Source organism: Sphaerodactylus townsendi, linkage group LG01, assembly GCF_021028975.2.
Source record: "Sphaerodactylus townsendi isolate TG3544 linkage group LG01, MPM_Stown_v2.3, whole genome shotgun sequence".
Lineage (NCBI taxonomy): Eukaryota > Metazoa > Chordata > Lepidosauria > Squamata > Sphaerodactylidae > Sphaerodactylus > Sphaerodactylus townsendi.
In genome coordinates, this window is record NC_059425.1 from 9522806 (window position 1) to 9534206 (window position 11401).

An 11401-nucleotide genomic window follows, 5' to 3' on the forward strand; every position below is an offset into this window, starting at 1 on the left:
TTTGTCCCCCACCGTCCAGTTCAGTTCAGGGCCAGATAGTTTTTTTGACAAGTAAGCACACGGAACAAGTTTATTAGCTTTATTTTTCTGCAAGAGGGCAGCTCCTAGAGCTTTATCCGACGCGTCGACATGCACAATGAAAGGCAGGTTGGGATCCGGGTGTTTTAGAATGGGCTCGGTAGTAAAAGCGATCTTAAGGGCTTGAAAGGCGGATTGACAATCCTCCGTCCAGGAAATGGGAGCCCCGGGTTTAGATGCATGAGGCCCCTTTCCTTTGGTACGCAACAGATCTGTCAATGGTAGTGCCAGTTGAGCAAACTGGGGAATAAAATCTCGATAGAAATTGGCAAAGCCCAGGAAGGATTGAAGTTCCTTACGAGATGTCGGAACGGGCCAGTCAACGACCGCTGCCACTTTGGCAGGGTCCATCTCTAACCCCTCAGGTGATATACGATAACCCAAATAATCTAGGGAAGTCTGGTGGAATGCACATTTAGACAGTGCGGGAGAGAGGGAGCCCTCTATGGGGGCCCCGGTGATCGCCAATCCGCCTTTATTGTAGGCGTATTCAGCGAAGGGGAGCAACTCGACCCAATTGTTTTGATGGTAGTTGGTGTAGCAACGTAGGTACTGCTCCAATGTACGGTTGGTCCGTTCGGTCTCGTAATGCTTGTGGCCATCAAGTTGTTTGTCCTGGAACTTCAAACTGTAGCCGCCTTGCTCCAAGGACTTAGATTACGTTTTCAAGATCCTGAAGAAACAAACAAGGCCAGTAAGACTATTAAAACCATCAAACAAGGGAACAGACCCTTTGCCGAATTCGCTCGTGAATTCCGTTTAGCGGCTAATAAGCTCCCAGACTGGCCCGAACGTATGAAATGCGAATACTTCCACGATGCAATTGATCCTGAGATCTGCACCTGGGCAGATATGGTGGGCCAGCCCCAAACCCTCGCTGAATGGATTACAACAGGGAATTACATTACATCTCGTCTCAATCGCTCTAAGCCAGGAAAAACCCCACCAACCAAAGCAGCAACAAAGCCGGCAACAGCCGGCGCTCCACAAAAAAAAAACGCAATGGGACCTCCCGCCACCAAAGGCACCCCCAAAGGCACCTGGTGAGCTCCCAAAGGCACCTGGTGGGCCACTGCGAGTAGCAGAGAGCTGGACTAGATGGACTCTGGTCTGATCCAGCAGGCCAGTTCTTATGTTCTTATGTTCTTATTAGTTCCCCTGGAGAAAACAGGTACTTAAAAGGGCGTATTTATAGCACTGTACCTCTCGGAGGTCCTTTTCCCAAATCTCCAGTAATTTCCCACCCTATAGCTGGTAACCCTATGTCTCCCACGATCAGCCATCCTTTTCCTTTCTTCTCACCACAACAGACACCTTGTGAGGTCGGCGGGGCTGAGAGAGTTCAGCGAGAACTGTGGCTGACCCAAGGTCCCCCCGGCAGGCTTCATACAGAGGAGTGGGGAATCAAACTTGGTTCTCTAGAGAGCCAGCGTGGTGTAGTGGTTAACAGCAGGTGCACTCTAATCTGGAGAACCAGGTTTGATTCCCCGCTCTGCCACTTGAGCTGTGGAGGCTTATCTGGTGAACCAGATTAGCCTGTGCGCTCCAACACATGCCAGCTGGGTGACCTTGGGCTAGTCACAGCTCTTCGGAGCTCTCTCAGCCCCACTTACCTCACAGGATGTTTGTTGTGGGGGAGGGAAGGGAAAGGAGATTGTCAGCCCCTTGTAGGAGAGAATTATAAGTCTCCTTATATGAGAGAACGGAGGGATATAAATCCAACTCTTCTTCCTCAGATTAGAGTCCACCTGCTTCTAACCACTGCACCCCTCTGCCTCTCCAGAAGAGTAGAGGACCGTCACGGGGTGGTGGTTATGACAGCCAAATGGAGTCTCTGAGTCCAAAGAATGCCTCTGTTGGTCAACACAGGTGAGACAGCCATCAAGGAAGGGGGTGGCGAGAAGGTTTGGCTTGTGGGCTTTTCTACAACCTGTGACTTGCAACAGGAGACTGGATCAGATACACCTTCATGCTCTGATCCAGCCGGGCTGCTCTTGTGTAACCTACAGGACACACCTGTTGACAAACTTCCTGACAGTAAGGACCAGTCGACAGTGGAACGCGCTACCTCAGAGTGTGGTGGAGTCTCCTTCTTTGGAGGTTTTTAAAGAGAGGCTGGATGAACATATGTTGGGGAGTGCTTCGATGGTGCGTTCCTGCATGGCAGGTGGATTGGACTTGATAGCCCTTAGAGGCCTCTTCCAGCTCTCTGATTCCATGATAGATTATGTAAAAATCCATGTTTGGCAGGATGGCTGTAGCGCAACTTTTACCCTTAGTCCCATGTACATGTAGAAGAAGAAGAAGAAGAAGAAGAAGAAGAAGAAGAAGAAGAAGAAGAAGAAGAAGAAGAAGAAGAAGAAGAAGAAGAAGAAGAAGAAGAAGAGTTTGGATTTATATCCCTCCTTTCTCTCCTGCAGGAGACTCAAAGGGGCTTACAATCTCCTTGCCCTTCCCCCTTCACAACAAACACCCTGTGAGGTGGGTGGGGCTGAGAGAGCTCCGAGAAGCTGTGACTAGCCCAAGGTCCCCCAGCTGGCATGTGTGGGAGCGCACAGGCTAATCTGAATTCCCCAGATAAGCCTCCACAGCTCAGGCGGCAGAGCTGGGAATCAAACCCGGTTCCTCCAGATTAGATTACACGAACTCTTAACCTCCTTCGCCACTGTATCCATTCCTATCCATCCCTTAGACTCTTGGCTGCTCCCCTGGGCCCTTCGAACTCATGATTTAAATCTACTCATTTATTATTTATGTTCTGTAAACTTATTATTTATTTACTGGTTGGTGGGTAAACATTTATTGTGTGGGGGCCAAAGGCCATAACAATATAACAAAAGTAACTAGAATCATGGAATCTTGGGGAAGAGACCCCGAGGGCCATCAAGTCCAACCCCCTGCCATGCATTGCCCAAGCAAGAATAAATAGAACAACAAAAGAAATACAGCAAGGTGAAAGCCATTTTAAAAGGGTCGGGACCGGGGCATGACGTAGATTGCAGCTCATCCAACATCGAAGGAGAGTTTGGCATTAATTTTCTTGACTGCCAGTGTAGTCAGCGGCATCATATAAGTGACATAGTGAAACTTATCATTTTTCTCATCTACCACTGTCAGTAGTTATATACTGTATTTTTAGTCTGCCATTATGCATTGAGTGTTTTCCTCGGGGTGCTTTGCTGCGCAGTGGGCTCGCGGCGGGGACTTTTCACATTTCTCTGTTTACACCCGAGGAAGTTCCCCGCTGCCTGCCGCTCAGCTTGCCTGCCCCCAATTCCGGGTTGCTCCTGGGCATCGCAAAATTGCCGGCTTTGTTTTTAAAGCCCTTTAAATGTTTATATCGATATTTCTTTTATACCAATGAATCATAGAATCATAGAGTTGGAAGAGACCCCAAGGGCCATCAAGTCCAACCCCCTGCAATGCAAGAATACACAATCAAAGCACTCCTGACAGATGTGAAAGAAAGAAGAAGAAGAAGAAGAAGAAGAGGAGGAGGAGGAGGAGGAGGAGGAGGAGTAGTTGGGATTTATATCCCCCCTTTCTCTCCTGCAGGAGACTCAAAGGGGCTGACAACCTCCTTGCCCTTCCCCCCTCACAACAAACACCCTGTGAGGTAGGTGGGGCTGAGAGAGCTCCGAGAAGCTGTGACTAGCCCAAGGTCACCCAGCTGGCGTGCGTGGAAGTGCACAGGCTAATCTGAATTCCCCAGATAAGCCTCCACAGCTCAGGCGGCAGAGCTGGGAATCAAACCCGGTTCCTCCTGATTAGATACACGAGCTCTTAACCTCCTACGCCACTGCTGCTCTTATGTAACCTACAGGATATACCTGTAGGTTACATAAGAAAGAAAGAAAGAAAGAAAGAAGAGAAGGAGTTTGGATTTATATCCCTCCTTTCTCTCCTGCAAGGAGACACAAAAGGGCTTACAATCTCCTTTCCCTTTCTTCATCACAACAAACACCCTGTGAGGTAGGTGGGGCTGAGAGAGCTCCGATGAGCTGTGACTAGCCCAAGGTTACCCAGCTGGCGTGTGTTGGAGCGCACAGGCTAATCTGGGTCACCAGATAAGCCTCCACAGCTCAAGTGGCAGAGCGGGGAATCACACCCGATTCTCCAGATTAGAGTGCACCTGCTCTTAACCACCACACCACACTGGCTCTCCAAAGCAACAAGGGTGTGCGCCAGGATGTTTCATGTCGACCCACAACAAGCTATTCTCCAGATTAGAGTTCACCTGCTCTTGACGATTCCACCAAACTGGCTCTCTGGTGGTGGAATGTGCCGTCAAATTACAGACGACTTATGGCAACCGCATAAGGTTTTCAGGGCAAGAGACGTTCACAGGTGGTGGCCCATTGGCTGCATAACTATCTGGGACTTCCTTGGTGGTTTCCTATTCAAATTCTAACCAGGGCCAAGATCTGATGAGATCGGGCTGGCCAGGGCTATCTAAATCGATTGCACAGTGTAAATTGATGGTACTTTTCTGCACTAGAAGAAGAAGAAGAAGAAGAGTTTGGATTTATGTCCCACCTTTCTCTCCTGCAGGAGACTCAAAGGGGCTGACAATCTCCTTGCCCTTCCCCCCTCACAACAAACACCCTGTGAGGTAGGCGGGGCTGAGAGAGCTCAGAAGAGCTGTGACTTGCCCAAGGTCACCCAGCTGGCGTGTGTGGGAGTGCACAGGCTAATCTGAATTCCCCAGATAAGCCTCCACAGCTCAGGTGGCAGAGCGGGGAATCAAACCCGGTTCCTCCAGATTAGATACACCAGCTCTTAACCTCCTACGCCACTGCTGCTCCTTGCCCTCACAGGCTAGTCACAGTTCTCTCAGAACTCTCCGGTACAAGCAGAGGTGGGATCCAGCAGGTTCTCACAGGTTCCCAAGAGTAGGTTACTAATTATTTGTGTGTGCCGAGAGGGGGTTACTAATTGGTGATTTTGCCACGTGATCTTTGCCTTAGTTACGCTCCTCCTCTCAGCAGTAGTGCGCAGAACTGGAAGCAATCTAGCAGGAGGTGCGCCGGCGTGCGTGGCAGCCTGCGCCTGGGTGCATTCGTTTCCTGCCCAAGGACCGGCACAGCGGCTGCGTCCTTGCCACAGCCCCGCCCAGGAATGCCCCGCCCCTGGAATGCCCGGCCACGCCCCCGTCGTGCCCCGCCCAGCCCCATTGGTGCTACGCCAGTTTGAATCCCACCAACATGGGAACCTGTTCCTAAAATGTTTGGATCCCACCACTGGTGGTGGGGTAGTTCAAGTTTCGGCCTACGATCTGGGACAGCCGGGTTCAAATCCCCACAAGGCCATGGAATCTCACTGGGTGACCTTGGGCCAGTCACATGCTCTCAGCTTAACCTACCTCACAGGGCTGTTGTGAGGATAAAATGGAGAAGAGTTTATATTTATACTCCATTTTTCTCTCCTGTAAAGAGACTCGAGGTGGCTGACACGCTCCTTTCCCTTCCTCTCCCCACAACAGACACTTTGTGAAGCAGGTGGGGCGGAGAGAGTTCTGAGAGAACTGTGACTAGCCCAAGGTCACCCAGCAGGAATACAGGAGTGCGGAAACACATCTGGTTCGCCAGACAAGCCTCTGCCACTCAGGTGGAGGAGCGGGGAATCGAACCCGGTTCTCCAGATTAGAATCCACCTGCTCTTTAGCCACGGTACACCACACTGGAGGAGAGGAGCATGACCTCAGCTGCTTTGGTTCCCCGTTGGGGAGAATGGCAAGGTAGGGAGAAAAAAAGTAAACAAATAATAGAATATTTGGTTTGATTCAATTTAATTGACACGTATGTTCTGTACAGCCGTGGCACGACTCCCAAGACATTTCCCAGCATGCAGTTCTCTGACCACCCGGGGCCAGATTCAGAGAATAAGCCCGCATGTCATAGGCACTGTGCAGAGGTGGGATCCAGCAGGTTCTCACCAGTTCCCGAGAGGGGGTGACTAATTATCTGTGTGTGCCGAGAGGGGGTCACTAATTGGGTCCGCTTTTCCGTTAGAAATTCCATTAGGTCCAAAAACCATAAAGTCCTGTTGTTTCCTAGGTGGCTGGTTAGCGAAGGTAGAAAACGGGATAATTCTCCCCGTTGGGCTGTTTTAAAAACATGTTTTAGCAATATGGTAAAGTTCCTTGTTTAAGGAAAGTATCCTTCTTTTGAGTTCTAGAAACAAAATTATTTGAAAGTATTAAGTATTTGACAGGCAGTCAATTAGAGGAGAAGTAGTTGTTTCTGTTGGCAGTAGACGATAGGACTTGCTATAATGAGTTTAAATAATGGACAGAAAGATACCAGCTGGAAATTAGGAACTTTTTTTTTACAGTAAGAGTTTTTTTTACAGTAACAGAGAAATTATTAATGCCCCCCCCCCGGAATGCCCGCCCACGCCCCCGTCGTGCCCCGCCCAGCCCCATTGGCGCTACGCCACTGTTTGAATCCCACCACCATGGGAACCTGTTACTAAAATTTTTAGATCCCACCACTGGCACTGTGTGTTTTGTGAAACTCCTGCGCACTACACAGGCTCTGCACACCAGTCCCCAAATCCATCCGGGCCCAAACGCCTGAGACTGCTTCTCCGCCAGTCTCGGCACCCCCAAGATCAAGAGACTCCCAGGCCAAAGAGAGTATTTGGGCCCCTTCCGGGCCGCCGTCTCTCCGCCTTGAGGACGCCGTTCCTTCGTCAGGCCAGCCGGTAACCGAAGGTGTCTTTCTCCATGTAGTCGGTCCACGTGGAGGTCGGGGTGCTGCGATAGGGATCCAGCAAGATCCGGAAGCAACGGACGATCAGCAAGCCCAGGACGACGAAGAGGAGGAACACGAAGACCAAGGCGGCTCTTTGCTCCAAGCTCAGCACTGGCGTGGGCAGGATAGCACTGGCCAAGGGTGGCAGGGAGCCGCTCGGACCTTCCGCCATTGCTACCAAACGCAGAGGGCTCTTGTTTGGCCGGCCCTGTGTGGGGGAGATAAGCAGCTGGTTAGAACAAGGGGGTACATATTTTGCCGGGCCGACCCCGAGGTGTAGCTGGAGTTCACCTGTAACGGTAACAGATCAGCAGTAATAGTAATAAGCCTTTATTGGCATAAAATAAACATACAAAATAAGCATACAAAATTTGCCCATTATTGCTCACAGTTATAGACACTGGTACTAAAATATATACATGGTCCTTCTGTAACTATAGGACATTCCTTCAGCTAAGTTGACTCACTTAAACGTCATCGGATACTGACAGAAGCTAGAAAAATTACTGCTGGCTATATGTGGTCATAATACATAGACATTGATTGGTATTCATCTAGACTTATGTCTATTATCTTTAGTAGAAATTTTTGCTACATTCTCGCACACTGTGGGATCCATGTTGTTCAAAAGCATAGGTATCTTAAGAGCATCGGTTAGATTGTTATACAGAAATGGGCTAAGTGCAGATTGCGACATTCTGATTTTTGCAAACCTTACACAATGATCGAGTGTCTCCACCTGACCCATATTGCATGGACATAGCAACAGATCAGCAGATAATAGAAATCAGTTCCCTTGGAGAAATGGATGCCGTCACGTCCCCGTTGAGCTCCCTCCGTTCAGCCCTTGCCATAGACAGGAAGAAAGGCAATAGATAATCTCTACAGAGGGCCCGTGGCTCCGTGGTAGGACACATGCAGAAGTTCCCAGGTTTAGGAGCAGCAGTGGCGTAGGAGGTTAAGAGCTCGTGTATCTAATCTGGAGGAACAGGGTTTGATTCCCAGCTCTGCCGCCTGAGCTGTGGAGGCTTATCTGGGGAATTCAGGTTAGCCTGTACACTCCCACACATGCCAGCTGGGTGACCTTGGGCTAGTCACAGCTTCTCGGAGCTCTCTCAGCCCCACCTACCTCACAGGGTGTTTGTTGTGAGGGGGGAAGGGCACGGAGATTGTCAGCCCCTTTGAGTCTCCTGCAGGAGAGAAAGGGGGGATATAAATCCAAACTCTTCTTCTTCTTCTTCTTTAGTCCTCGGCATCTTGTTAGGTCTTTATCCTTGAATCAAGAAACGGACTCTGCATCGTTGATCCGCAGCGTTTATTGGAAAGGTAAGGAAGCACCCAGCTTGCAAGAAGCCAGCTCTGGCGAACCTGGCTTTCGCTATCCCCTTTATTCAAAAACAACCCCTCTCCTGTTTTCCCAAAGAATGTGGGGCCTGAACGACCCACGGTCAGTGACAGACAGAGATAAACGCCACTTTGACTTCTGCCCATACAGAGCAACGAAGACATCCCATTTCCCGTGGGAGTAGGATAAGTCAGGGATAAGCCTAGTTATCTCCCAAGCGTGTGAAGCCATAAAGCAAAGATCAAGGACAGAATGTCCCATTACAGCGGTGGTAACATATAGCAGGCTGAGTACATATACTTTGTAACCGTTACATTGACAGGAAGGCATCCCAATCACCCAGATACAATCACCATCCATATTTTATGTAACAACTACATTGGGGTTAGGAATGTACCTCAATCAACTAGGTGCCATCCCTGTTACAAGGACCGGGAAGCGAGTGATGCACCTGCTCTTGACCACTACACCATGCTGGATCTTTGGGGGCGGACTCTGTGGTAAACCATAGAGTTGGAGTTGCTAACCCTGGCAGTCAGGTCAGGGAACTCTACTCTGATTGACAGCTGCTGTACAGAGGTCTCAAGTAGGTCTTGCCTGTCTCCTCCTAGTTGGCCCTTTTAATTGGAGAGGCTGGGGTTAGAACCTATGACCTTCTGTATGCAAAACAAATGCTCTGCCACTAAGCCAGTGATGGCGAACCTTTTCGAGACCGAGTGCCCAAACTGCAACCCAAAACCCACTTATCGATCGCAAAGTGCCAACACGGCAATTTAACCTGAATACTGAGGTTTTAGTTAAGAAAAAGTGGTTGGCTCCGAGGTGTGCGTTACTTGGGAGTAAGCTTGGTGGTAGTTGTTGGCTTTGCTTTGAAGCAACCGTGCAACTCTTCGAACGGGCGAATCACGACCCCAGGAGGGTTTACTCAGAAGCAAGCCCCATTGCCAGCAACCGAGCTTACTCCCAGGTAAAGGATCACGCTTTAGTTTTTTGCATGAAAATCAATGGGGTTTAACAGCGCTTAACAGGGTTACCTACACTGCTTCCCCAAAACTAGGTCTTAGGTTTAATGCTAATAATCGAGCCCAGCGGCCCAGGCCAGCCTAGATGTGTGTGTGTGTGGGGGGGGAATTTCCCCCCCAACATGATGAACTCTGTTTGTACATGCCCACAGAGAGGGCTTTGAGTACCACCTCTGGCACCCGTGCCATAGGTTCGCCACCACTGCACTAAGCCATCAAGGTATTGTCTACTCCAGGGGTAGGGAACCTTTAACACTCAAAGAGCCATTTGGACCCGTTTTCCACGGGAAAAGAAAACACTTGGAGCCGCAAATAATTTTTGACATTTAAAATAAAGAGAACACTGTATATATTGGGGTTTTTTTACCTTTTACTCCGCTCATTCTGAGAAGCGCATGGATGCATCCGCCCTGCTGCCTGCAGGGCGGGCAAGGATGAAGCCAGTGGCTCGGCCTCACCGGTCGCCGGGAAAGCGCCCACCCCGCTCCAATGGGGCAGGCGAGAGGGGAAGCCTGTGGCGCGGCCCAGCCGACCGCGGGCAGTTGGTGCACCCGCCCTGCTGCCTGCAGGGCGGGCAAGGATGGGGTCGGCGGCTCAGCTCGTGGAGCCGCAGTGCAAGGGCAGAAGAGCCGCATGCGGCTCTCGAGTCGCAGGTTCCCTACCCCTGGTCTACTCGGACTGGCAGCTGCTCTCCCGGATCTCAGGCGGAGGTCCTCCACATCGCCAAATTCCTGATTCTGTTGAATCAAACGCTCTACCGACTGAACTGCAGCCTAACTGCGGTGTGATGCTGCTCGTCACTGACGGCTAAACCAGACGTCTACTGGGAGATCTCAGAGTGCCCGGCTGGCTTTTGAACTGAATTCCCAGGTGTGCCCAAAGCGCATTTGCTGCGGCCCTCGGAGACCCTTCGGAGAACACGGGAGCCCCCTTCCCACTTTCTAAGTCCCCACCCCATCTGCCTTGCCCCCTAAGTGCCTGCCACCCCCTCCCTCTTCTTCCGCCACCCCACGTGGTAGGCATTACCCCCAGGAAGGGGAAAGGAGAGATCCTCACCTGCGCGGGTTACCTGGCAGCAGAGATCCACTGGATTTAGCCGATGAAATGACAGGAGGATTCTTAGACAGCAGGCTTCTTCTGGCTTCCTGATGGTGGACAAGGCAGTCAGGTCACAAGGGCTCAATCGTCCCCAAAAGGTGCAGGAGGGACCACCTCTGGGGAAGGAAGCCCCCCTTGCCCCGGACCCAGATAGAAATGGGGCTGGGGCTTTTTGGGGACCGGGCCCTCTTCCTTGCCCACACACTTGCGTCTGGAAAGATGCTGTGAAGCTGTTGCCCCTAGCAACCGGTCTCCATGGTGATGTCTGGAGCATATTTGTTGTGCAGATTTGCCAGGGGTGGGCTGGAGATGCTTTTGGTCCTTCCAGGCCCACAGCGTCGGAACTGGAAGTTTGGGGAGGCAGATGTGGAGGCCTGGGTTCGAATCTCTGCACAGCGGTCCGTTTGGGTAGGCGAGCCTGGGCGTTTGTGGGAAGTTCTGCTGGATCAGACCAAAGGATCTTTTAGGCCCTCTCTCTGTTCCAGCGTGGCGTCGTGGTGAAGAGCAGGTGGATTCCAATCTGGAGAACCGGGTTCGATTCCCCACTCCTCCACCTGAGTGGCAGAGGCTTATCTGATGAACCAGATGTGTCCCTGTGCGCCGACATTCCTGCTGGGTGACCTTGGACCAGTCCTAGTTCTCTCAGAACTCTCCCAGCCCCACCTGCCTCACAAGGTGTCTGTTGTGGGGAGAGGAAGGGAAAGGAGCTTGTAAAAAAAGGTGGGTAATAAATCCACAGCCCTCCTCCTCCTCCTCTTCCTCCTCCTCCTCCTCCTCCTCCTCCTCCCAGTATTGGCCAGGAAGGTGCCCCAGGGAAGCCCTTGCTGATTGTCACAGGTTGAAAAGCAATCAGAGGTCTTCTGTCCTTCAACATGGGAGGGCTGCCAATCACAAATCCCTGAGAGATCTGTGGCTGGGCCAAGGTCAGCCAGCAGGCTTCATGTGTAGGAACAGGGAAACCAATCCAGTTAACCAGATAAGAGCCCGCCGCTCATGTGGAGGAGTGGGGAAACATCAGAACATAAGAACATAAGAACAAGCCAGCTGGATCGGACCAGAGTCCATCTAGTCCAGCTCTCTGCTACTCGCAGTGGCCCACCAGG

The 11401-nt window shown here is 51.1% G+C and overlaps 1 protein-coding gene across 1 annotated transcript; it reads right to left on the minus strand.

Moving 5' to 3' along the window:
* Positions 1-6501: 6501 nt before the first annotated feature.
* LOC125439197 (cortexin-3-like) lies at positions 6502-10696 on the minus strand. Its single transcript, XM_048508196.1, has 2 exons — positions 10257-10696; positions 6502-7041 (listed from the first exon to the last, which is right to left on the minus strand). Exon 2 carries the CDS (start codon positions 7003-7005, stop codon positions 6772-6774), a length of 234 nt encoding a protein of 77 aa, XP_048364153.1. The 5' UTR covers positions 7006-7041; positions 10257-10696; the 3' UTR covers positions 6502-6771.
* Positions 10697-11401: the final 705 nt, after the last annotated feature.

What these genes read in the sequence shown, in the direction of transcription:
- LOC125439197 (XM_048508196.1), bottom strand. Translation starts at nt 7,005, where the DNA reads ATGGCGGAAGGTCCGAGCGGCTCCCTGCCACCCTTGGCCAGTGCTATC.